The sequence below is a fragment of the Podarcis cretensis genome (assembly GCF_951804945.1).
Source record: "Podarcis cretensis genome assembly, chromosome: 6".
NCBI classification, from domain to species: domain Eukaryota; kingdom Metazoa; phylum Chordata; class Lepidosauria; order Squamata; family Lacertidae; genus Podarcis; species Podarcis cretensis.
Genome location: NC_137175.1, coordinates 73,059,941 through 73,087,018, shown reverse-complemented (window position 1 = coordinate 73,087,018; position 27,078 = coordinate 73,059,941). Strand labels below are relative to the sequence as shown.

The window sequence follows — 27,078 nt, the reverse complement described above, 5'->3', positions numbered from 1 at the left end:
CTAATGGGGCCTCCTGCTGCCGCTGCGCCGCCGGAGCACGATTTCTGTTCTCATCCTGAAGCAAAGTTCTTAATCTGAAGCACTATTTCTGGGTTAGCGGAGTCTGTAACCTGAAGCGTATGTAACCCGAGGTACCACTGTAAATGAATTGCATTTTTATTTCCACCCTTTCTCCAGGGAGCAGAGGGCAGCATATATGTTTCTCTTCCCCTCCCCCCACCATTTTATCTTCACAGCAATCCTGTGAAGGCTGTGACTGGTCCATGTCACCCAGTAAATACTAGATATGAATGGGGATTTAAGCCCAGGTCTCCTCAGTCCAAGTCAAACACTCTCACCACTACGCCACAATACCTTGGCCATTGCAAGCAGCAAGAATACAGTTGCCTCCAGCAGGATAAGACGAGTTTGTAGTGAAGATTGCTGGCTTTCTTTCAGCCAGGTTTGCATGATAGCAACTCTTTGCAAGCATAACTGAATAAAATGGAATGGAATATGAATGGAATGTCAGCCCCAGCTTTTATTTATTTGTGTTTTTTTGGCTTTGTCAGTCCTTGCCATATATCCTCAGATTGTTCTGTGAAGGCTTCAGCCACAAGAGTCTCATTATGGTTAGTCAGTCAGGTCCTTGTCTGGTGTAAATTGGCGGTGCACCATTGAAATTCAGGCAGTGTGTCCAATCGAAACCCGATAAGAATCCTACCGGGAAAATGAGGATGTTATAAAGCTGGTATAGCACTTTAGAAGCTATGCATAATAGTGTTGCGGAGTAGTTTATAATCTGGAATGTTTGGGAAATGCACCTCTTCTGAGGAGCTTTTGGTCTCCAACTGGTACATGAAAACTTATAATCATCACTGACTCATCATCAGAGTGATGTTGCTGAACAAGGCATAGCGGTGCAATCAGTGCTGGGTCAGCATCTCAGTGATTCTGGTCACATGCCAGGAAATGATTTCAGATTACTCCTTACTCCATAGTAAGCACACTAAGGACTGCAGCTTTAGCCTTTATTTGGACCAGGGCTCTCACTGTCACTGTCTAAGGGCCCTGCACTCCTGCTTTACAGAGCAATCAAAACTCTCAATCTGGGGAGGGTTTGGTGGGAGGCCTCCACAACTGTGGAGATCCCTGGTGGGCCCACCAAAAGTGTGGGGATCAGAAGTCAGCAGTAGCCGGAAGATCATTCCCCCCCCCACCACCACCAAAAAAATGGGTCACTTCTTGGCTGGGGACTGGAGTCCATTAATTCCCAAGCCATTAGATCCCAAGCCGTCCCAGAGCATCAGGACATAAGGAGAGCCTGCTGGATCAGGCCAATGGTCCATCTTGTCCAATGTTCTGTTCCCAAAGTGGCCAAACAAGATGCCTGTGGGAAACCCACAAGCAGAATTTGAGTACAGAGAGTACTCTCCCTGCCTGTGGTTTCCAGTACAGTGGTACCTCGAGTTAAGAACTTAATTTGTTCCAGAGGTCCGTTCTTAACCTGAAACTGTTCTTAACCTGAAGCACCACTTTAGCTAAGGGGGCCTCCCACTGCCGTCGCGTGATTTCATCCTGAAGCAAAGTTCTTAACCTGAGGTACTATTTCTGGGTTAGCGAAGTCTGTAACCTGAAGAGTCTGTAACCTAAAGCGTCTGTAACCCAAGGTACCACTGTATTTAGAAGCACTGCTTCCCCTCACTGTGGAGCTACCAGTTCAGATTTCTCTGGTGCAACATTGAAGAGCTTTCAAGCAGATGTGGCTCCATTAGCTAGTGTGCTGGTCTGTGCACATTTTCGTTCTCCCCTCCTGCTTCTAGGCCCCACTTGTGCAGCCCATATGTGTGTGGTCTGGGGTGGCCAATCAATCTTTATTGCGGTCAAAGACCAGACGACAGAAATAACATCAGCAACATGTACTGCATCAGCACCAAGAGGTGGACATAGTAGACAAAATTAACAGTTCCCTATATACTTATTTGGGACGCAGGTGGCGCTGTGGGTTAAAGCCTCAGCGCCTAGGGCTTGCCGATCGAAAGGTCGGCGGTTCGAATCCCTGCGGTGGGGTGCGCTCCCGCTGCTCGGTCCCAGCGCCTGCCAACCTAGCAGTTCGAAAGCACCTCCGGGTGCAAGTAGATAAATAGGGACCGCTTACTAGCGGGAAGGTAAACGGCGTTTCCGTGTGCGGCTCTGGCTCGCCAGAGCAGCGATGTCACACTGGCCACGTGACCCGGAAGTGTCTCCGGACAGCGCTGGCCCCTGGCCTCTTAAGTGAGATGGGCGCACAACCCCAGAGTCTGTCAAGACTGGCCCGTACGGGCAGGGGTACCTTTACCTTTACCTTGTATACTTATTTAAATTTTTAAAAACCACTCCAGATAAAATCTATCATCCAGAGTTTGAAATCAGTATGCATTCACCGACCATCGCTATCACCACAGCCAGTCTTGTTCTCGTTGCCACAAAACAGAATTTCGCAACAGGCCTGGTGATATTCAGATCTTTGTCAGCAAGAAGGTATTCAACATAAGTTTTCTCTGAGTGGCCAGGTAGTTCCTTTAATAATGGTTGAATTAGCTCCCACCGGGTATTGTGATATAAAAGGTAAAGGTAAAAGACCCCTGACAGTTAAGTCCAGTCGCAGACGACTCTGGAGTTGCGGCGCTCATCTCGCTTTACAGTGCAAGGGAGCCAGCGTTTGTTTGCTCCGCAGACAGTGTTTCCAAGTCATGTGGCCAGCATGACTAAGCCGCTTCTGGTGAAACCAGAGCAGTGCACAGAAACGCTGTTTACCTTCCCGCCACAGTGGTACCTATTTATCTACTTGCACTGGCATGCTTTCGAACTGCTAGGTTGGCAGGAGCTGGGACAGAGCAACAAGAACTCACTCCATTGGAGGGATTCGAACTGCTGACCTTCTGATCGGCAAGCCCAAAAGGCTCAGTGGTTTAGACCACAGCGCCACCCGCGTCGTGATATAGTGGGCAATATATATGCCCAATGGATTCAATCTCGTCAGAATTAGATGGACATCATCTCTGTTCTACTGCGATATCATGGTATCTGCCCTCTAATAGTGGATTTGGGATGGTAAGGTTGCTATGGGGTGGTATTTGTTTAAAAAACATACTTCTGAATGCCTCAGTGTGTGTCCTTCATGCTTTTGGGTCGGGCCATTTTGCCTACATAGCCATCAGCACTCAACAACCTGTGTTTGTTATTAAAAAGAAGTTATGAGGTTTATGTTATATAGTGGAAGATATGTGCAAAGAACTATCCAGTATTTCATGTTCATCTTCCCCAGTAGGTCATTCTTTCCGTTTCTTGCCCATAGAATTCAGGTTATTAAAGAGAGTAATTTGTCTTGCCAGCCCCATGGCCATGCAAGATCTTGATTTCATGTTTTCTTTTATGCAAAGCCCATCCTATCCTGACTGCACCACATTTTGCCCTATGGACTAATTAAAACACCCATGTTGTTAATAAGTTCTGACTGAATTTTTCATTTAACATTGGAGCCTTCTCCTGCCTTGTAAATTTCAGTTGGAACGCTTGATGCCAAGTTAGAGGACAGTAATGTGATGTAATTTGGATTTCCCTGCGTCCAGTCCCAACAGGATACATGCACATAAGTACTGGTTATTAAGGACAAGACTAAGTCAATAAATCCAAGGGAGTCTTCTTTAAATAGTTAAATTGCTATAATTTATGCAGTGCCGAAGCCCAGACTTTCTTCTGGTTCTCTTAAAACTACTTTATTAATCTTAATTTATCCCCCACTTTATTAACCCTAATTTCAAACTGCATCTTAATAGAAGTAGTCAGTTGACCTAGAAACTATTAATGATGAAGCAGAACCTCTGAGAAATGTGTACAAGACAATCAGCCCGGAACTACTAATCAGTGCTGCTGACCTCATGTTCAAGACTGAAACCTAAAATGGGTATTTGGATGTGTTTTTTCTCAACTGGCCAGTCTGATGTTTATTTGGCGGGGGGAGGGGAGGAGAAGCTTGTTTAATTTGAGGCCGCTTGATGGGGTACGGCAAGGCAGCAGAAGGACTGAGCGTTGTGTGTGCCGCTCTCGGTAGTGCAAAATGTAGCAAGAGTTTTGAGAAGCTTTTTGGAAGGTTGGGCCCATGGCAGAGGGGTGTGAAGGCATACTAATATTTCAGAGGAATGAATATATACTCCAGTTTGCTGTGCCAAGTTTCCCGTTACTAGTGAACTCTTTGGGGAGGGTTTATGAATGTCCAATTTGGGCGTGCTGAATTTATGCAGAGGGTTCTTATTACGCTGCCTCATCTAAAACAATTTGGCTACTTTAGCTCCCCCACCCCCCAGAACTGGCCAGCCTGCTCTGCTTTCCCAGCCATATCACAAAGCAATTACAACCAAGGTGATTAGCTGGTTGTAATCTCAGACCCTCCAAGTGTCCCTATTTTCCAGGGACTTTCCTGATTTAGAGAAGCCGTCCCAGTTTCTGATTTGATCCCAGAATGTCCCACTTTTCCTTAGGATGTCCCTATTTTCATTGGAGAAATGTTGGACGGTATGGAGTTCTCTGACCCCCCCCCCCCCGAGCCGTCTGATGACAATCCTGTATAAGGAAATCTTTTCAATGTTTAATGTTTTATTATGTTTTCATATATGTTGGAAGCTGCCCAGAGTAAGATGAGTGGAGTATAAATAGTAAAATTATTATTATGGAATAGGGCAGTCCCTCTTTTCATTGGATAAATGTTGGCATGTAAGCAATCTCTCCTTCCTACCCATGGTGGGTATGTCACACTTTAAAGACACCAATGGCCTAATCCTATCCATTTTTGCTCAGAAGCTAGTCCAGACAGATTTTAAAATAGGATTTACTTCCAAGGAAATGTGCTTAGGGTTGCAACCCTCGAAGTGAGACAGAACAAAGGAAAGAACGGGGAAGTGTTGTCACATATTTAATTCTCAAAAGTTGCGTGTGTGTTTTAGGGAACCCAGCAGATTCTAAGCGCAGGTGAAAACTACTGTATCCCGAGGCAGTTTTAATTTACATAGCCAACCCTTACTCAGCAGAGTACCATAAGTAGTCGAGATATTGAAGCCATAGATGGGTCACATTTCCTGAACAATTTGTCATACATAGTGTGGGCCCTAACAAGCTTTCCCTATCAGACACCTGGCGTCATTACTCTTATTTCCACTGCATTCGGTGCTACAAAAAAAAAAAAAAAAAAAAAAAACATGCATTAGGCTCGCAAATGAAGTGGTGAACACAGTGCACAGCCGTCTTGTTTTCTTGATGCAGATACAGGAACCGTTTTGTTCTTTCTTCGTCTTCTGTCATGGCATCAACACCATATTGTGTGCTTCCCCTCCCACCTCCAATAAGCATCAACATGCTAGACCAGACCAAAATCCAGCTGGCCTGCCATCCTGCTTCTGGCAGCGGTCGGCCACATGCCTCTGGGAAGTTCACAAGAAGGGCATGAGCCTCTACTGGTTGTTTGGATCCAGCACCTGTTATTCAGGGCTATCTGTGTCTTGACTTTCCATGAAACTATTGGGGCTAATAGAAATGGAAATCTGTGCAAAATCCCCACCCCCCGCAAAGATAAAGATCTGTTGAATTGACTGCAGAGTCCTCTTTGGTTGGTTTCCTCTTCTAGAGAGTTTGGGCAAGCATGGGTACCAACTTGAATAAAATACAGACCCTCCAAGTGTCCTTATTTTCCAGAAACAGTCCCAGATTTACAGACGCCGTCCCAGTGTCTGGTTTGTTCCCTGAATGTCCCACTTTTCCTTAGGACATCCCTATTTTTACCAGAGAAATGTTGGAGGGTGTTGCAGGGTGTCCCTATTTTCATTGGAGAAATGTTGGAGAGTAAGGAGTTATCTGATGCCAGAGCCATCTGCAGGCAGCTCTGTAGAGGGATGTCAGATGGTTGGGCTTTAAATACTAAAATTATTATTATGGAATGGGACATCCCTATTTTCATCAGAGAAATATTGGAGGTTATGCAAAATATTGAGGGGGAAGGTAAGGCCCGCCCCATATAATCAGTCATAAGTTGTGGCACACACACACCATTTGAATGACCATGGCCATGAACTTCGGGGGGCCCAGCCCCCTCAAATGTTTCATTGGGGGTGCTGAAGGGACCTTGGCCCTAGGTGTTGGCTCCCATGTGAGGCTTTCATGAAGGTTAAAGGATCGTGATATGTATTTTCTCTTGGGCCCATTACCACCCCTGCTCCATATTTATTTCTTGCTGCTACCCCTCTGAATTGTACTGGCGGAGGGCAATCATTCTCAGAAGCCAATTTCCTACCCCTGGCCCTCCAATCTGCATTGATAACCGCCATCAGAGCATGAAGGCTGGGCTCAGATACTACTGGTAGATGCCCTTCCAGCCTCAGCTGTCTTAAGAGCTTGTATCTGGCTGAGAGCTTTTTTCTGGTAGTTTGAGAGCAGTGTATCCCCACTTTGGGTTGGCACTTCTGCCCCCCCAAACCCATTTTGCAGTGGTGGGAACTCCCTGTTCAGCTCCTACTCCACCACTAGCTACTTTGGCCCCAAGGCAGGATTATCTTCTGTTTCACCAGGAACAGATTCAAAACATTCAGGATTCCTTCAGAACTGGACTTGTGTTACTCTTGCTAGTTACTGGACCAAAGGCATCAATCAATTGCTTGCCGTGGTTAATTGATATTTTGAGGATCAGGCTTGATTTCACTCTAGCTCTCTTCAAGGTCTGAAAGCACCGGTAAGTGACAGCGAATTAACAGTTTGTTCACAGCTTAAAATGGAATTTTGATTTATTGAAAATGCCATATGGGCTATCAAAGGTTGCACCGTTGCCCGAGAGGCTGCCTCCCACTTTTTAACTTTCCATCCTTCTCCACTCATTTTCCCTCATCTTAGTGTATTTTTGTAGGTTGATTTTGACCAACAAGAGTGGCTTTTTAAGGCACACCCTCCCCTAATACATGCATATTTATTTTTTGGTATATATATTTTTGGTTGTATCACCGAATTCAGAGAAGTGCAAATTTGGAAGTGTTACCTGTCTTCCAAGCTCACATTTTATTTCAGGAAATGAGGTAGGTCCGTATTAAAATGCAAACCAAATTTCTCCCCCCACACCTAGCCGTAGGCCGAGAAGGGATGAAGCAGAGTGAGGCAGGTTAGAGGCATCACTGAATGCTGAAATCATCGGTTGCGTCATGTTTATTATTTTTGTAAAATCACATAATTATTGAGGGGGGGGCATGGATTTACCCCCAACTCTTGGTCAAGCCCACACCAGAGCTGTAAACCACATGCTGTGCATGCCATAGGAGCCATCTCCTAGGGGCTGAGGGCTCTTTGCCCCCCAATAAAATATTTGAGGGGCCCCCAAAGTCAATGGGCATTGCCATTCAAATGGTGTATGTGTACGGTGGCATGTGATTGATTATGCAAGGCGGGGCTTACCTCCCCCCTCCCAAAATTTTATTCAAGTTGTAAGGTAAAGGTAAAGGACCCCTGGACAGTTAAGTCCAGTCAAAGGTGACTATGGGGCTGCGGTGCTCATCTTGCTTTCAGGCCAAGGGAGCAGGCATTTGTCGACAGACAGCTTTCTGGGTCATGTGGCCAGCAGCACTAAACCGCTTCAGGTGCAATGGGACACTGTGACAGAAGCCAGAGCACACAAAAAGACCGTTTACCTTCCTGTCACAGTGGTACCCATTTATCTACTTGCTTGCTTGCTTGCTTTCAAATTGCTAGGTTGGCAGAAGCTGGGGCAGAGTAATGGGAGCTCACCCCGTCGCGGGGATTTGAACCACCAACCTTCTGATCAGCAAGCCCAAGAGGCTCAGTGGTTTAGACCACAGCATCGCCCACGTGCACACAGAAGTCACCAGGGTTCAATCCCTGCCCATCTAAGACATGTGCAAAATTCTTCTTTGGCCGCTTTCACACCAAGCACTTAAAACAGTATAAAGACCACTTTAAACACTCATGGCTTCCCTCAGAGAATTCTGTGAGCTGTTGCTTGTTAAGAGGCCCCTACTCTCCACACAGAGCTATAATTCCCCGTGAAGAGGCATTGACTATTGACCCACTCCAGGGACTTTTTTAAAGTGGTATCGTAGTGTTGATGTGGTCTTTGAAATCCTGGAGGGCTGCTGCCTGTCAATCAGATGGGCCCAAGTTCTGGGCCGGGTGCACATACTATTCCCCCACAATGCCTTTCTTCCTTAGGGCAACAACTATTGCATCCAGGGCAAGAGCCTGGAATTTCTGCCTGAGGGCTCCCAAGTCCTTTATGCAAACCCAGATGAAAACTCCCAGTGGAATAAAGAAATGCATTAGGAAGGAGTGATTTAATGAATGGATAGTAAAAGCCAAATACTATCATTTGTAGTTGTACACTTGAAGGGGGTTTGGCTGATACTGTGTTTCACTCCCCTCCCCCTTTACAGCTTTTTTTAAATAAAAAAACCCCAACAAAATCAGAAAGATGCACAATGCACATTTTTATAAGGGCTTCTCAAAGGACGTAAATATATGGTTGCTGACATTTTGCCTCTAAGGACCCTTTTGAACACATTATCTCCAGAGCATTGCTCCAATCTGACTGTTTAAAATAGAATAAGTTGGGAAAACTCCCTTCAATGTGTTTTCAATTGCAGATCGTGGCACTTTCATCCAACAATTTTGAGGAGATAACTTTTAATTACAATAATAAGAACCACATGGGCAGTTGATTGATGCAAACCTGATGTGTTCTCTTACTTTATTAATCTTTTTAATTAGAGTCAAAAGAATGTTTTATCTGTCGGGAAGGAGACGAGATGGGCCGTGACGCTCTGCTGCACTTCTGTGACTGCAAAAACTTGATTGCTCACCAGAAATGTCTTTTAACTTGGATACAAAAGGTAAGGGAACTGATGCAGAATATGTCCTTCCAGTTCAGCATCTTTGGTCTCTCACTCTTCCTGCGACAGTGTACGTCAGCATCTTACTGTGTGGGGATAACACTGCAGCAGGCCTTCCTTGTCTTCATTTGCAAAAGGGCTCTTGCCTGCGATTTTTCAGAAGTTCTCTGAATGTATTATTCTAGAAATACCTTTGGGAAGGACCATTGGAGAGGACTCCACCCCACCCCCCGGAGAATATTCAGCAATAAGCCTTCCCACTGAATAAGGTGATTTATTTATTTTTTAAACTAGCCCTAGTTATAGCACACAAGCATAGGTTTATAATCTTGGTTCCAGGATATGGCCTGAAGGTAAGTGAGGCTTGCTGAAGCCAGGTGGGTCTGATCACAGTCTGGATGGGTGATTGCTGTGGAACCATGTGTAGGCTACCACCATGGGCTCCATGATGGGAGAAAATAAGTAAATACAAGTGCTTAGCCTTATACTTAAGTTGATATCTTCTGGATAACTCAGTTGGTTAAAGCAGGGTGCTGATAATCTTACTTGGCTACGAGTGATCACCAAAGGAGGAGGAGGAGAAAGAAGAAGAAGAAGAAGAAGAAGAAGAAGAAGAAGAAGAAGAAGAAGAAGAAGACAGCCTAGATGTGTAGCAGTTGAGTTTCCACTGAGTTGAGTTTCATTGGTCATTAGGAAAGAAAATGTATGTAGCACCTAATCACAGGCATGGCTGCATGATGCAGAGTCTGAATTCAGATGCTATCTAGCATCCAAATGCAAAGTGTTCAAACACAGAAGAAAATATAATGTTGTGTAGCTTATTTGTTTGTTTGCTTACATTTATGAATTGCTTCCTATGAAACCTCTCCAAACAATTTTACAATAGGAAACCCCAGCAAATTCTCCTACAGACGTTCAGGTTCCAGACCATTCCTACTGGGGGGGGGGGGGACTTGCCACATCACCACATCACAAGACAACTCTTTCTCATTGTGCTTGGCGATCATTGGTACCATTAGCAGTTAGCCAAAAATGAGTATCATCAGGATGTGAGGTTATTGGGTACAATGGATGAGCTTCCTATCGCTCCCTGCGCTAGTATCCCTGCAAATGCAATATTTTGTTAGGAAAGTCTCAAGATAAAGCTATAAATAAGTGAGATGTTGACTTGGAAGAGGTTTTTAGAATTCCCTCCCCTAATTTGAAACACATGTGGCAAATATTCTGTATCAGCACTACTTAATATGTTCACAGACTCAGGACTTCTCATTTTTTCCCTTTTTTTAAATGGAATTGATTTCCCCAGTTCCCCAAAGAGTTCACAAACCTAACGTTATAATTTAGGCTCTATTATTTGGAGTGGTTTCCCTTCTGTGCCAGAACAGGAAGCTGGTCTGGTGGTCAAATTGCTAAATGCAACGTGATAGTCCCCATCTTTTGTTAGAATTGACCGCGGTTATTTGTTACGATTTTGTGTGATGCCGGCATTGTAGCAGGCAGAGGGCTGTGATTCTGAGCATGTTTTGTAAGGGAAACAAAATCAAGAAATACCTTCTGGTCAAATGTGCTTAAAAGTGTCTAACTTGCTTGCATTCTCGGTGAGCTTTGTAATGGGGCATAGCTCAGGAGCAGAGCACAGGAACGAAATCCCTGCACACACCAGAATAACCAGACGGGGCACAAGAGGACTGGGGAAACTTGTTTATTTAATTTACTTACAATAATATCCACAACATTAACGTGCATGGGGGCTTTAGTTTCTACCGTTCTGGGACACCTGACATAGATAGGATGAGCCTAACCCAGCACTCAGTTGGCAAAAGGCATATCCTAAACAACTTAGCACCAGGCTGATGAAAGGAAGACCTTGCCTCCATACACCTCTGCTAGGCAACTACATAACTCAGATGTAGCCCTGCTTAGACTACTGCACACACACCAGAGGTGTGCTTCGGATGTCCTAGAAATTGAGCTTTTAGTGTTGCAGCTCCAGCCCTCTGGAATTAGTTGTTTGTTTCTTATTTTTACTAGTCTTATTCTTATTTATTAGTCGGGTTTTTGCACTCGGGTGTCCCAGAGTGACTGAAACAATGAAAAGAGAAAGAACAAAAACATATAAAAGATATTAAAAGGAACAAGTCCTACCCACCCCACTTAAAGGATGGGCACAACAAAGGCCACTGACATATCTAGCTACCCTCCCAATTAAAAAGCCTGGGTTATTAAGAATGTTTTTGCCTGGCATCTAAAAACAGGCAGTGATAGGAGAATGCAGGGAATTTTGATAGGTGGGTTTTGCACCTTTCTTGAGTGTTTTTTCCTGGCTGAAATGTGCCTTTGAACTCTGATAATGTACGTTTGTTTGCTTGCTTGCTTGGGTGGAGGGTGCAGAGGTATGTATGTGCAAAGGTAGCATTGACATGAGTTGTTCTATCCAGTTTTGCCTGTGGCCCCACCCATCAGTGCCCACAAGGAAATGTGGCTCTCACAGAAGCATCATTTTGGTGCTTTAGAGATGATGTGCATTTTAAGGAAGAACATGGTAGAGCCTCCTTTGGCATGTACCACTTCCAAATGTAGGTGGGAGGATTCACATGTTCAAATGCTGCCCTATGCAAAAACAAAAAAATCCTTGTAGAATAAAACTAGGATACCAAGGTGATAGCCAGGCCTGGCTGAGAAATGCTGGCATTTCAGGCGAAAAAGGTTAAAACTATTCTCCCTTTTCACAGGCATTTTTTTGGGGGGAAAGGAGAGTAGCCTACAGTCCTGCAGTCCCCAGCCTGTATTCTGGTCCCAGGAGGGGCTGTTTCAAGAGTGACAAGATTAAATAACCCATCCATCACAATTTCCTGCATTCTCCGTCTTCTTCTTCCATCCCACATCATAGACTCAGGGCCAAGCCCGACGTGATGGTGACAGCCACTTTTGTTTGTTCAAGTGTCTGCACAGTTGATGTCTAAAGTGGGGAAAGTGTCTAATTTTAACATCAAAAGGGGTGCAGAGATGAAAGGAGAAGAGCGCTCCTTGCAGGCTGTCACCCCCCAGCACTCATCTCTCAGCCTGTCTCGCTTCCAGTAATGGAGTCTGGCTGATGGGGAGGGAGGTAGTGCAGGTGAGGATGAAACAGAGGAGCTCCCTTTAATGATGAAATTGGGCATTTCCACACACACACACACACACACACACACACACAATTCTGTGAACCTCCACATGAACAGACGGTCATATGGGTCCAACCAGCATCCTTCTCCATTCCATCATCCTCTTTCCTGCAGTCAGATGCTTCTAGGAAGCTCACAAACAGGACATGAAAGCAATAGCTGTCTTCTTCACTTGTTCCTCAGTGGTAGGTTCCCTCTCACTTCAGAGGCTGTACGTAGCCTCTAGCATCCTTTCCCCTCCATGAATTCATCCACTCTCTTCTCAGACCCATGCCCTTCACTACATGTGGTGTTGAGTTCCAAAGTTTAACCACGTGCCTAAATTACTTCTTTGTTGTGCTTGAATCTCCCACCACTCTGCTTCACCTATTAGCCCTGGGATCTAGTATCACAAGACAAGGAGAAAAACATTTTTCTGTCCATGGGCAATGAGTGATGGTTGCTACCATCATGCCGAGTTTGACCTCTGGTCTGCAGCTCTGAGCTTATCAAATGTCATTATCTTCAGGTGACCCAGGCTGAAGTTGAACAAGATGAGCTTCTCACACAACGAGGCATGAGAGGAAAGTCTGTGATTGGCAGGGACAGAGCCCTTGAAATTACAGTAAGAATTAGAGAGGCCCACTGCATTTTTCCTCATGCCTTGCCAGCCTTGGAGACCCCAAACATAGTACTATTTCAAGATACAATAGACCAACAAGCCTAAGGGACAAACTGAGCTCTATGTTAAGCAAATCCCAAGTAGGCCTCTGACCTGAAGATCCAAGTATATGATTCCCTCCAGAAGGAATTAGATCTATGCTGACACAGCGAATTCAGTTTTGAGAGTTTATTGGGTTTGAAATTCATGACATGTCGTATTGAGCCAGGAACTCCTGGAACACAATGGCTGCTGTTTTGTGCTCGGCATGATGGCACTGTCATGTATGTTGTGGTCTTTCAGCCAAATGTCTATTTCTGAAAAACTGGAGAAAGTCCAAACCTCCCTGTGAAGAAGACTGGGTTGAGGATTTATTAAATCTAGCGACTAATGGGAAGAAAAACATTTTTGGTCATTGAGATGCATTGGAATGTAGCGCCAGTGTTCAAGGAAATCGTTGCATGTGTGCAAGAATGACTGCTAGTGCAACAAGACTCTCCTTCTCCTCCCACTGCATGTTCCTGCTCTCCCCAAATATGCTCCAGTGGGTTGGAGTAAACTCCAGAACAGATTCAGGGATCAAGCAAATGTGGGGGGAAAGAAAGAGGAATTCATTGCACTGATAGAATCTTAACCTTAGTGCTATGTTGAACATAACCCTATATTAGGGTTGCTATATTTCAAAAAGTGAAAATCTAGACACAAATGTTGTTGAGCTTTCAAGTTGTTGAGTTGTTGAGCTTTTGAGTTGTATGGCAGCCCTACCTATGTGTTCCTTAGCTTGTAGTGGAGATGTATCCAGCTACGTTACGCCAAAATTTTCCTCTTCTCTCTCCCTCTGAATAAATATTGACCATTTGTTTGCAGGAAGTTTTGTAAGGGGAATAATTTGAATTATTGCATTATTGAACGAAAAGGATAACGTTAGCTATGATAATTAAAGGCAATATGAATTTTAAAAATGCAGAAGAAATTATAAAAATGGGAGATCACCAGAGGTGCTGATGGAAGTCCAAAAAGATTGCATAAGAGGTGAGGTTTTGTGGAATGTATGATAATTATTATGTTTTAAAATTAATAAAAATTATTTTAAAAAAGAAAAAAGAATAAATATTGACCATTTGGGGGGTTATGTGGATGGGCTTAGCTTGACAGGTGAGCAAAGATAAGCAGGCTCTTTATTAATGCTCTACATTTTACATAGGTTTATAACGGTATCGGTTTAGTTTGGGATCCGCCTTTATTTATGAGCTGAAATTGTTTAGTGCACTGAAATGCTGATGCAAATCTTAATGCATCTTCCTACCTGATATGGTTTATGTACAAATAGCTTCTGAGCATTTAGATTTCTTCTCATTTATTTCCACAGGAGGCTTTGGGGGATTTCTACTACGTTTTGCAAAAGAGGTTCTGTGTTTGTGAATCAGGTCATCGGGTCATTACAGGGATGGGCAGCTACCTACTGCCCACCATGCCCTTGGCACCACAGAAAAGAGTGGGGCTTGTGCAAGAACTGGACTGGAAGAAATGTAGCAACAGACCCTCAAATACCTATGGAGAAATTTCCCCTTGCCAAAGTGATAATCACCAAAGGGGAGGGAAGATTTCACCACCGACTTCCACATTTGCTTCTCTAGGGGCATAACTAATTGCTGTCCTCATAACTTGAAGCAAGTGAATACAAACCTGGGGTCAGGGCCGGCCCACCCAGAAGGCAAGGTGAGGGGACTGCCTCAGGCAGCGGGATCCCCAGGGGCGGCAGATTTGGCCTCCAAGAAATGCATCACCCAGTGTTGTTGCTGCTGCTATAGTGGAAACAATGGCTGCAGCATGTTCCTTGGATGCTGGATCTGCAGCGTCCTTGGAAGCCCTTTGCTTATTGCCTCTTGGAGACTAGGAGGTGCTGCTGATCTCCTCCACCCCCCTTGTTCCTGATGCTGATCTTCACTTACCCCTTCTTCCCTGGTTGTTGGGTGGGCACCATTTTATGGTTCACCTCAGGAGTCAAAATGTCTTGGACCAACCAGGGGCTGTTGTGTATGCAGGACTGGCTCCCTCACAGTGACCTTTTGAGTGTGCAGTATGGACATTCCATGTGCATCTTGGGGGATAGAATTCAGGAGTAGCCAATATGGCGGCCTCTGGAAATTGAGGACTACAACTCCCATCCGCCCCAGCCAGCATGGCTTATGGTTGGAGGTAATGGGAGTTGTAGTCCACAGCAACAACAACCACCACATTGGCTACCCTTGAAAGAGACGTTCCCATGCTAAGATTCAGAAGCCTGTAACAGGTGCATACGAATAAAACCATACTACCAGTTTGGTTAATTGAGAGTTCTGCCTAACCCAGTTGCTGGATTGTGTGACTTGGAAATATACTCTAGTAAGACAGCATATGATCTTAAAGAGTTAAAAAGAAAAATCCATAGGAAAATTAAAAATGTGCTTCAGTCTGTCACCCTCAGCATGAGGATGTATGGGGAAAGTGTTTCAGGGCTTGCTTCATCCTCGGATTCCGAGAAGATTCCGAGAAGTGTCTTGGCAAAGATTTCTACACACGTGTTTGTCATATCTAACTTATTAAGCAATTGAATTTAGTAATAATGACTGTAAATTAACCATCTGTCAAAGATAAGAAATGTCTGACTTAACCCTCGGGCTGCCACAAATGCATTTGTACGATGCCCACAACATTGCAATGGTTGCCAAAAGGAAAAAATGGCAGCAGACCAAAAACTCACAGAGGAGTATGCATTCCTTTGTGCAATCGTTGGTGGTTTCTTTTTATTCCTCTCCCCCACCCATTTTTGGCCAAACTTTAGTTGTAAGGAGATGTTTTGTTTTGTTTTATGTTTTGGAGATTAGCTTAACGGTAAAACGGAATGTATGTTTCTGTGTGAGAAGTGTGAGAAGCACACAGAGAAGTGTCTTTCAGCCCTCCCTCCCAAATTGAAAAGGTAGTTTTAAAAATGTAAACCAATATGTGGTGTGCCTTGAAAAGGACTGCTGGAGATTTATAAAGCTATCTTCCTAAAATCCAATCGTCTTCTTTCAGCTCCTGGTTTACACAAGACTATCACATACAGGGACATGGGTGGCGCTGTGGGTTAAATCACAGAGCCTAGGACTTGCCGATCAGAAGGTCGGTGGTTCGAATCCCCACGACGGGGTAAGCTCCTGTTGCTCGGTCCCAACTCCCGCCAACTTAGCAGTTCGAAAGCACATCAAAGTGCAAATAGATAAATAGGTACCGCTCTGACGGGAAGGTAAACGGCGTTTCCGTGCGCTGTTCTGATTCGCCAGAAGTGGTTTAGTCATGCTGGCCACATGACCCGGAAGCTGTACGCCGGCTCCCTCAGCTAACAAAGCGAGATGAGCGCCGCAACCCCAGAGTCGGTCATGACTGGACCTAATGGTCAGGGGTCCCTTTACCTTTACCTATCACATACAGTCGTACCTTGGATCCCAAACGCCTTGAGAGTCGAACGTTTTGGCTCCTGAAGTTTGCAAACCCAGAAGTTACTGTTCCGGTTTGTGAACGTTCTTTGGAACTCGAACGACCGACGTGACTTCCACAGCTTCTGATTGGCTGCAGGAACTTTCTGCAGCCAATCAGAAGCCGTGCCTTGGTTTCTGAATGTTTTGGAAGTCAAACAGACTTCCAGAACGGATTCCTTTCAACTTCTGACGTCCCACTGTATTTTTACTTCTGATATGATTATAATGTGCCCGATGGGTTACGCTTTAGGGAAGCACTGCACTCCCTCTCCCTACTTCTTCCCTACTGGAGAACAAGTTGCCACTTCTGACTTCAGCCCAGTTAGGTATGGACAGCAGTATGAACTGTGTTAAAAGCAGCTGTGTTTTCAAATCCTGGTTAATTGGGAAATCCTGGTTGGTCTTAACTACAGTAAATGCTTATATTGAAATTGACATGGTTTGGAACAGTGATGTAATACTGTGGACAACTGCATATGCACAAACCATATATCAAGAGTCAGTGGCGTAGCGTGGGTTGTCAGCACCCGGGGCAAGGAAGTAATTTGCGCCCCCTAACCCGTGGATTTGCGCCCCCTAACCCGTGGATTTGCCCTAACCCCAGATGTTGCGCCCGGTGCGGCCGGCCCCCCTGCACCCCCCACGCTACGCCACTGTCAAGAGTGGGGGACCATTTTAAGTCCAAGGACTTCAGGCAGTGATCTCTCACAGTCTTACCTGGAGATGCCCAGATTTGAACGTGGGACCTTCTGCGTGCAAAACAGAGGCTCTGCAATCGAGCTGTAGCCCTTCATTCATCATGCTTTTAGGAGCTGTCTGCTTGGTCATTGATTCAACAGTACTGGTGTACAGCTTGAGTAGCACTAAAGGTAAAAGGTAAAGGACCCCTGAACGTTTAAGTCCAGTTGAAGGCGACTATGGGGTTGTGGCACTCATCTCGCTTTCAAACCAAGGGAGCTGGTGTTTGTCCACAGAGAGCTTTCCGGGTCATGTGACCAGAATGACTAAACCACTTCTGGCACAGTGGAACACCATGACAGAAACCAGAGCACATGGAAACACCGTTTATCTTCCCACTACAGTGGTACCTATTTATCTACATGTACTGGCATGGTTTCGAACTGCTAGGTTGGCAGGAGCTGGGACAGAGCAAAGGGAGCTCACCCCATTGTGGGGATTTGAACCGATGGCCTTCTGATCAGCAAGCCCAAGAGGCTCAGTGGTTTAGACCACAGTGCCACCTGCACCTGCCTGTAGCACTGAGGAGCATTAAGGAACCCCCAATTTTGAATTGTGCCCAGTTTTGCAGTTTGATTGCAGCCACACAGGAAGGCAGAAAGTTCTCCTGCTTCTTCTCAGGCAGCTGGCCTTTTATTTCCTTGAAATGTAGGTGGTCACTGTGCGCCGATGGCATTTTTTCTGCTCTTCCTACATCTGGGACTTGCCTCTGACCCTTGCACCCAACCCAGGGAATAAAAATGGCTCCCATTCTGTTGGCCGCATGGCACTTTTAACTGTAAACAATCTTGGGCTATCGCATTAGAATCTGCCAAGAGCCAAAATTGCTGAAACATCACCGGGTCTATTCAAACCAGCTCATTCCACCTTCTCGTACATTTGGGAGAATTAAGCAGCTCTCTGTGGAAATAAGCATGTCAGCAAACATGTGCATAAAATCAGAAGCAAAATGAACCTGATGCACCAGTCCAGAGCTGGAAGATGTTTGACAGCAAAAATGGGAGCCAGTTCTATTTGCTGATCAATACATGCAATGACCTTGTGCATTTAGAACAATGCAAGCCTGCAGGAAGCAGTAGGCCCCATCTAGTGATGGAAAAGACATGATGCCTGTAGAGAGCTGAATGTACGGACATCTACTAATCAGTAGAGGTGAGCAAGGTTCAATTTGTTGTATCTTTAGTTGTGGGACTGGGGAAATGAAGGGACAGTCCAATATTAAAGGTAAAGAAAGGGGCCCCTGACCATTAGGTCCAGTTGTGGCCGACTCTGGTGTTGCGGTGCTCATCTTGCTTTATTGGCCGAGGGAGCCGGCGTACAGCTTCCGAGTCATAGAATCATAGAATCATAGAATCATAGAGTTGGAAGAGACCACAAGGGCCATCGAGTCCAACCCCCTGCCAAGCATGGGGCCAGCATGACTAAGCCACTTCTGGTGAACCAGCAGCGCATGGAAACGCCGTTTACCTTTCCGCCGGAGCGGTACCTATTTATCTACTCGCACTTTGACGTGCTTTCAAACTGCTAGGTTGGCAGAAGCAGAGACTGAGCAACGGGAGCTCACCCCATCATGGGGATTCGAACCGCAGACCTTCTGATCGGAAAGTCCTAGGCTCTGTGGTTTAACCCTCATCACCACTCGCATCTCTAGTCCAATATTAGTGTGTCCATATTACAGATGGGAAGTGAGGCTGAGAAGCAGAGCTATCCAGCAAGTTTGTGGCTCAGCAGAGATTAGAACTAGGCACTTCAAATTTAACATGCTCTTAATTATTAAGTCACATTAGCCCAAAACAAAAATACCTTTCACTTACTCCCTTGAGCACCCAATGAGTCTCTGTGGTTTTTATTTAATGATTTTTAGTCATGCTGCTTCCTTATTCGTTCATTGAGGGAAAGAGCATCAACCAATCAGAGCCAAAACTTTTGAAAGCTAGCATTTGGGCATCCAGAAGAAGCATATTTTGCCAGCTGGAGTACTTTTTGCAAGTTTGTGACCCATGTCTCATGGCCATAGTTCCCAAAACTTGTAGTTCTTCTTGAGCTGCAGTGGGTCCTATCTTCCAAACAGAAGGTCCCTTTCATCAAATCCATGTGCTGTCCTCACCACCATCTGAGAGAACTGCATATAAAGTGTCCATTATTCACAGAGTCATATTGTAGAGTTGGATGGGACCCCAAGGGTCATCTAGTCCAACCCCCTGCATTGCAGGAATCTTGACTCAAGCATCCATGACAGATGGCCATCCAACCTCTGCTTAAAAACCTCCAAGGAAGGAGAGTCCACAACCTCTTGAGAGAGACCATCCCACTGTCGAACAATGGACCCTGTCATGCTGCCCAGCTTCAGTCAAAAAGAGACCAAGCAGTCCTGTATTTTAAATACATTTTTTTTTAAAAAAAAAATCATACGGATTCGTTTTTCTTTTCCTGTAAAGCATCATTCTAGAACAAGAATAAACACATTTCTATATCTTACACCTATCCATGATGTTGTTGTTGTTTTACCTATTGTAAGCCAATCTGAATGCATTAAAAGGTCAGGATATGTTTGGAATGAGTAAATAAAAATGTCCTTAACCTTCTGCCCCCCTCTTCCACCATTGTTATATTCTAGTGTGATCAGGGAATGACCGCGATTGGACTATGCGAGCAAACTTGGTTTTCAAAGGAGCCTAATGCAGTCCCCAAGTTCACCCATTTACTTTTTCCCTCTGTAAGTGAATGTTTTGTTACTAAATATATGGAATAAAAGGTGAGGTGTTGTTTTTGAGGAAAATTATTGCAGTGAAAGAAAAATCTTCCATCACCTTGACTGTAGGTGAATAGGGGTCTTTGAAATACACAAAGCCTTCCTCGAACAATCTCTGCTAGTGTTCTTCTGTTCCATACATTTTAGAAACAGTTGAAGGTAAGACCAGGTGAGCAAGAATGCCATAACTGTAGAGTTTCTCCACTAAGAAACTTTTTTTTTTTAAGTATTTGCCTACCTCCTAATTAACTATCTATGAATGTGGCTGTGAATTGGGGATGTTGTTGTTGTCCTCCATCATTCACCACCATTCACTACAAACCGTGCCTTGCTTTCTTGCTTGCTAGTTTTTAAAATGTCACTTCAGTAGGCCAAAGACTTAAAAAGGGAAGGGTTTACCCACTTTTTAGGGTTTTAAAAGAAATTACCATCTTCAGTGTGAGTGAAAATGCAGTTCGTTTCCGCCCCCCTCCTCAGTGTCAGGAACTAACAATGGAGAAAGATAGCTGACTCATGGGACAGAACGAAGAACCTCTGTGTTGTCATTTTTTATTTCCACTGCAGTTGCTTCCGAAGTTTTAAAATGCAGATTTGAGCACTTCAAATGCTGTGAAATGGACAACTTCTCCTCAGTTCCTCAGCTCTTTACAGCTTCTGGAGTTTGGCTATCCCCCTTTTGGCTGTAAAAATGAAGCTATGAGATCTGATTATGCTGTGCTAAGAATGTTTTACCTTAGTTAGTGATGGACATGTTGGAAAGGAACTATACAGGAAAAAACTGTTTCTCTGTATTGCAGTAGTAAATCATAATGCTTTTGTGTTGGCTTATCCTCGTGGCTACAATATAATACAAGGAACTCATATTTCAAAATTAGCTGAAGGTTTCTTTTCTCAGACCAGCTATACTTCCTTGTTTTGCCAGCCACAGTTCCTTTGAGCAGCGATTTCTTAATGGATTCATCTATTAATTTGCAGACATCTAAGAGTATCTCTCGGGGATTCCCCCCCCTTTCGCCCCTAATCTTGATGTTAGCAATACTTTGTGCACAAATATCCTTCTTGGATAGTCCAAAGCTGCATAAATGACTCTTTTAGCTTGATCCATCTCTTTGGATTAATCTCAGACATGTCTGTACACCATAGGCAAACACCGCCTCGCTGAAACAGTGAGCAAAATGCTACAGGGTTGAACCAGATACACCAAAGATGGGGAAATATATATTGGTATTGTTCAGGACTGCAGTTACGGAACTGCTTGATGTCAAAATAGCTGTGATCCATAGAAGTATAACAAATCGAAGGAGGTGCCAGTATCCTATTTAATCAGTGAACCTCTAAAGCATTTTCAAACTAAGTAATTTGCCTGAAGCAGTGGTGAAGAACTGGGTGACCCCCAGATGTTGTGGAACTCCCATCACCCCCTGCCAGCATGCCTAATGGTCAGGGACAATGGGAGCTGTTGTTCAGCAACATCTGGAAAGCCACAGCTTCTGCATCCATACTTTGCTGTTTCCGAAGCAGTTACGAAACTTTTAATGCTGTGCGGTAAGGGAAAGCAAGCCCTGGTTGACCAGATTGGCAGGGGTATAAATAAATTATTATTAAATTATTATTATTATATATATGTATATAGCAAATGTTTGGTAACATTTTCAGAGAAGTATATGCCCAGACGCCATGGTAAGCTATGTCTAACCAGACCAGGGCTGGATCTAGAAACATAAAAAAAAAAAAGTTTCAGCAAAACGCATTGTAAACCTCATAATGGGAAATCACGTTGGCGATAGATGGGACTCCACAGCGCCATATGGTGTCACAGTGTTATAGCGCATTTAAAACGCTTTTTCTTTACTGAAGTAGCTGAGTCCCAGGCATCTCATCGCAACCCAAAGCGTTTCAGCATGAAACAGATAATGTTAGATATATTACAGGCTGTGCTGTAGACAGCCTTTTGGCATCCATAGGGTGCAATGGTGTGACTTTGTACAGACTGGCCCTGAAAGAACTGGCAGGGTGGTCCAACACATGGCCCAAGGAATGGCCCTTGAGGCCTTTCTTTGAGACCCTCAGCAACATTTGATGTCAGCCCTCATGCTGCCTTCGCAAAGCTGGATAAGGAGGCCCTGGGCTTTGGGAATGGGACATGAAGGCTCAGACAGGGTCCTAGAGTCTTCCCAAAGCCTGGTTAGCACTTCCCCAGCTTTGGGAAGGAGGAGGGGGGCCTCCTGCCAGAGTCTCATGTCTCCTTCCCCAAACCTGGTGTGTTGCTTTGTTGGCTTTCGCATGGTAGCACAAGGAATGGGGAGGGGCATCAAATTTTGGCCTACGTCCCACCCACCCAACAAGGCAGTGTGCGGCCCACAGGTTCTGTGACCTCTTGCGGCCCACTTTGTATGAAAGTTGCACCGCCCTGCACTAGATTTTTAAAAAAGTTCCTATGGCAGAACTTGGGTCTTCAGAACCTCAGACCAATACACAGTAAAGGTCTGACCAAAACCTAGCTCTGTCAAACTTCAAGAATGGTACTCAATTCTGGTGTCCATCTCTAACGTGGAGATATTATTAATTTGAAGTGGCAGACATCGTGAATGAGGCTGGTCTAACCACCAGCTGCTAAACATGTTGCTTGAAAACAAGGGGTGATGTTGACTTGTGCAGAAAAAATCTGTGTATGAGAATTGAAATTTGCCATCTCCTCCTCACCCCTGCAAACCCACCCACTGCACACCATCAGAATTCTCCTCAGAAGACTGGAATACTCTTTGGACAATATAGGGACTGCAGGAGGAGAAGGGGAAATCCCATCATGCCCACTGGTGCAATGTTAGAATTTGTCTGAAAAAAATATGGTTTTGTGGTTCTGCTCTCTTGGGGGCCCTTTCTTGGTTGTCAAAAATGGCCCATAAGTACATTGCACCAATCCATCTTTAAACCCTAGAATAATTCTCTGGGTCTGTACTTTGTGTTTCTCCTCTTCCTTATTTTAGCATCTTTACTTTTCAGACCCAAGGACTTTGTGCATTTTTGCAGTATTTCTTCTTATTAGGGGGGGGGGGGAGGCCTGGTAAGGGTCAAGCTAGACAAGACGCTAAATGCGTCATTACAAACCACATCTACGGTTTGTTTTTTTTAGAAAAAGAAAAGAATATCAGCAACTGCGAGAGAGGCCAATTTTCACTTGGATTGCAGTGCACAAGGAGGGCAAGTTTAACCCCTTTCTCCCTTGTCAGAGCCCTAGCAATAATCATAGCCCAGTTTCTACCAGCTCTGGAATCAAAGCTCCCATTGCTACTGATTTGAGTGGGGTGGTTCCAACTGCAGTAAGGAAGGAAATAGCTTCCATTGGTCCTTTCCAACCAGCTGAAGTTCTGGGGTGTAAAAAAAAACCCCAAAAACCTAGGTGATGTCCTCCCCCTGCAATCCCCACGCCCCCCAATTTTTCTCTGGGCGCTTCAGGTGAGAGTAGGGGAAGTCCCATTAGTCAAGCAGAAGTCATTCAGCACCTGCTCTGCATGCAGAAGGTCCTATGTTCTATGTTCAATCCCTTGTGTCTCCCAGTAGGCCTGAGAATGTCCAACCAATGTAGACAATTCTGAGTTATAGAACCATAGTACTGTAGAGTTGGAAGGGACCTTGATGCCCATCCAGTCCATCCTCCTGCAATGCAGGTAAATGCAGTTGTCCTGTAGGGGAAAACCTGCAACCTTGGCATCATCAGCACCACGCTCTAGCCAACTGAGCTAAGTTAGGTGGACCTGTGCCCCAGAGGAGTATAATGCTCTTTCCTATGTTCCTATTGGATAAAAAGGTAAAGGAACCCCTGACCGTTAGGTCCAGTCGTGGCTGACTCTGGGGTTGCGGTGCTCATCTCGCTTTACTGGCTGAGGGAGCCGGCGTACAGCTTCCGGGTCATGTGGCCAGCATGACTAAGCCACTTCTGGCGAACCAGAGCAGCGCACGGAAACGCCGTTTACCTTCCCGCTGGAGCGGTACCTATTTATCTACTTGCACTTTGACGTGCTTTCGAACTGCTAGGTTGGCAGGAGCAGGGACCGAGCAACGGGAGCTCACCCCGTCGCGGGGATTCAAACCGCCGACCTTCTGATCGGCAAGCCCTAGGCTCTGTGGTTTAGACCACAGCGCCATCCCTCCAAATGAATAATTTGAAGGAATCCTATAATTTTAAACACACACACACAGCGCCAGATGTGATTTGTGATGTGTTTCACATCATGCCCATTTTGGCCCTAATAAAGTAAGCTTAAGAGCTGAGCAGGGATTTGGACATCCAGTGTCCAAAGCCTTTGTGCTGTCCCAATGGGGACCACATTAGACACAATGTACACCCAGCTATCCCCATTCAACCTTTAAATGGAAAAGGAAAGGGGGAAGGCACAAATATTCATGCTCTTTCTCGTTTTTGCTGAGAGTAAATGATCAAAATGCTGTTTAAAATGAGACCATGGAGGCCCCTGGGAAACATCATTTTAACTGTGCCAAGGATGCCTCTCTTTTTTTTTCCTTCTGCATTTCTTTATTAATAAAAAACACATTTTGTTTGCAAAACAAAACAGATTGGTCCAGTGGCACAAAACAATAATGCGGTGAAGGCGCTAGTTCATTAAACTGGAATACAGGGATTGGGTTACTAATTTGATGCTTTTAATTTCATGTTATAAATTACGTCCTTTCAGAAGGTAGGAGAAAAAATATTTCCCGTGACAATGGCTACCTACAGACAGGAAGGTTATATATTACCCTGGAGAAATGAAAAGTTGAGGGAGTTGCTGGAGATTAGGCCTGCCGCTCAGATGGTTCCTCGGGAGCAAAAAGTAACGTGTGTGTATCAAGAGTAGCTTTATAAATACTCTTCATCAAATACAGAGTGCTTTTCTTTGCTCTTTTAATAAGAAGTTTTATAAAGATGCTAGGTAGATGTTAGCTACCAATTTCAACAACACGCCAAACATGAAAAACAAACACAAAAGCATTATCAGTGGGAGAATCAACGAGAGGGTCATTCTTCATAAACCTTAAGTGTTTTCAGTTCATATTTGCATTATGTTTCCCAATGTCCATCCTCATCGGAATAAACAAGCCTTTAACTTTGGGCAAAGGATTGTGGCCTAAAACCTATTTTCTTCATGTCTACTCTTACTGTTAAGGTCCTCCTTTCCCTCATTGGTCTGTTTAGTAAAATATCTCTAAGCACTATCAAACATATGGTGCAGATGTATTTCCCCCCTTTCAATCAAGTCTTAGATACCCAAGTATGTGAGAGAGATTTCTCCAAAGTTGATATAGGGTGGTATTCAACTAAGTTCTTCTCAGAACTGATCCACCGAAATGAACGCACATTAGTTAACCATACTGATTAATTTCAGTGGATCTACTCTGAGTAAAAGTTGAGTACCACCCAAAGGGTTGCATCCAGCTACATCCTACTCAGACACATTGAAGTTAATGGGCCTCAGTTAGTCATAACTGTTAATTTCAATGAGTCTACTTTGAGTAGAGCTAAACACTGGATGCTGCCTTTACTGTTAGCAGCAGAGTGAAGGAGCTCTCTCCTGTGACTTCCTCCCCATTTTTGAAAGGTTGTTCCCTGAAGCTGAGGAACTTGGCTTTATTCTGAGTACTACAACCCAATGGTCATTTAGCACCAATTATAAGTACAGCTCTTCCTGTTTGACCCATTTTGAAACTTGTCATCTAGTCTGCAATTCAGTACTCACTTAACTGAGAGTAAGCCCCATGGAAGTCAATGAGATTTGCTGCTTCGGAGTATACTTGTATGGGATTGCACCGTTAAGTCCAGAAAGTGCTATCTCGCAACATATTCACTCAGGAGCTTTTGGCATAAAACAGGGGTCAATAAAAACAGCTAGCTTAAACAAGGATTCAATAGAGACAGCCAATTTACCATGTGGCTTGGGGAATAGCAGACTCTCTAGGACAAAATAGGACTCCTGGACATCCTATCTGGAAGTCTTTCATTAGACTTCAAGGGACTAGGAAAGGGGAGGAGGAAAGAGGAGATATTTGGGCACAACCATCATTCTCACTCTAATAAATAATGGTTTTGTGTTACATTTGAACTGGCCCTAAGTCTCCCGCATTCACAGCTCAGTTCCATGACGCCATTGGGGGCAATGATCCCTGGGCACCACTGCTGCCGCACAGCCTTAATTTATGACACTGTAGACACTGTGGTTTCTAAAAGTAACATTACATTTTTTAAAAAATTGGAATGATATGCCATAAAAATGAAACAATACTTATTGAATGCTTTGTCCCGCCAAAGCTGCTCGAGATCCATTTTCTCTTTGAGAATGAAGGTTAAACACCATAAACTTGATTACTTCTCGAGGCTCAGAGAGACTCCGCAGTCCTGAGCCCTGTTTTAAGCTGATTGTCCATTATCTTTTTGTGCCTTATTGACTTGAGGACTAATTAAGAGCATTAGCATAAAATGAAAAAATTACAATGCAAGAATGGTGCCAATTATCACATGTGAACCACATTCTGAAACTGTAAAACATTCATTTTGCATTACTGATCTGGCCCTGCGAGTCTTCGGTGCTGCCAAGCAGATAATGCTGATGTTTTTTCATATGTTCATCCCCCCCCCCCTTTCTGCAGCACCCATTTTTTAGATCAGTTTTACTCCTAAATGCCTCTTCTTTTTACAGGGTCTTCAGGGTGAAGGTGCTCCAAGGTGCAAAGTGTGTACAGCCGAGGTAAGTCACTCATTATTATTCTTTACTTACATCATTTCTTCATAAAACTTCTGATTAAGAGTAAAATGAAACCGCTTTTAACCTGAGAGCTAGTCAAACGTAGTATGAGCTAAGAACTAGGAACTCAACCACAAAACCACTAGATGATGTTGTCACTCGTCTTTCATCCTCAGTTTGCATCATATATAAATCACAGAACTGGCTTACATTTTAAGATTGTTGTGATGGTCACTGTGATATGGTAGATAGTGGGTGGAATTCAATGTAGTACTAAGTCAATGGGCCTATTAGTGCAAGGATTTCCCCTTGCTCAGAAGACTCTTTTCATCCTAAAGCACCTAAATCTGTTCTGGGGGTTCCCCAAACTTTTGGAAGCATATTTGGGGATGGCATAGGGTGGCTGATGGGAGGAGAGGAGGGAAAGACATGTTTCACAGGCAGAAGTCATTCCACTCCTGCAATTATCTAGTTGAATACCACCCAAAGTGCTTCAATGTGTCACAAATGGTCTTGATGTGCATATTCTGTTAATAATGCAGATTATTTTATTTTGTTTGTGCTGGTGTGGGGTTTTTATATATTGATATTTTTGAAATCATTCAAAACATGTACACATGCTTCCCAATGGATAGAGATCCACATTTTTTTTC

General features: G+C 44.3%; 1 protein-coding gene across 6 annotated transcripts in view; it reads left to right on the top strand.

The window, feature by feature from the left end:
• LOC307218855 (uncharacterized protein) overlaps positions 1-27,078 on the top strand; it is a 278,451-nt gene that overhangs the window by 25,974 nt on the left and 225,399 nt on the right. For 5 of the 6 annotated variants that reach the window (XR_013840041.1, XM_079981793.1, XM_079981792.1 and 2 more), the window contains exons 2-3: positions 8,773-8,894; positions 26,381-26,428. Coding sequence is in view for 5 of the 6 variants with exons in the window: in XM_079981793.1 (XP_079837919.1) it covers positions 8,773-8,894; positions 26,381-26,428 (170 nt within the window). In the remaining variant the exon portion in view is untranslated. The remainder of the gene's footprint in view (positions 1-8,772; positions 8,895-26,380; positions 26,429-27,078) is intronic. The other variant, XM_079981795.1, reaches the window with a different exon arrangement.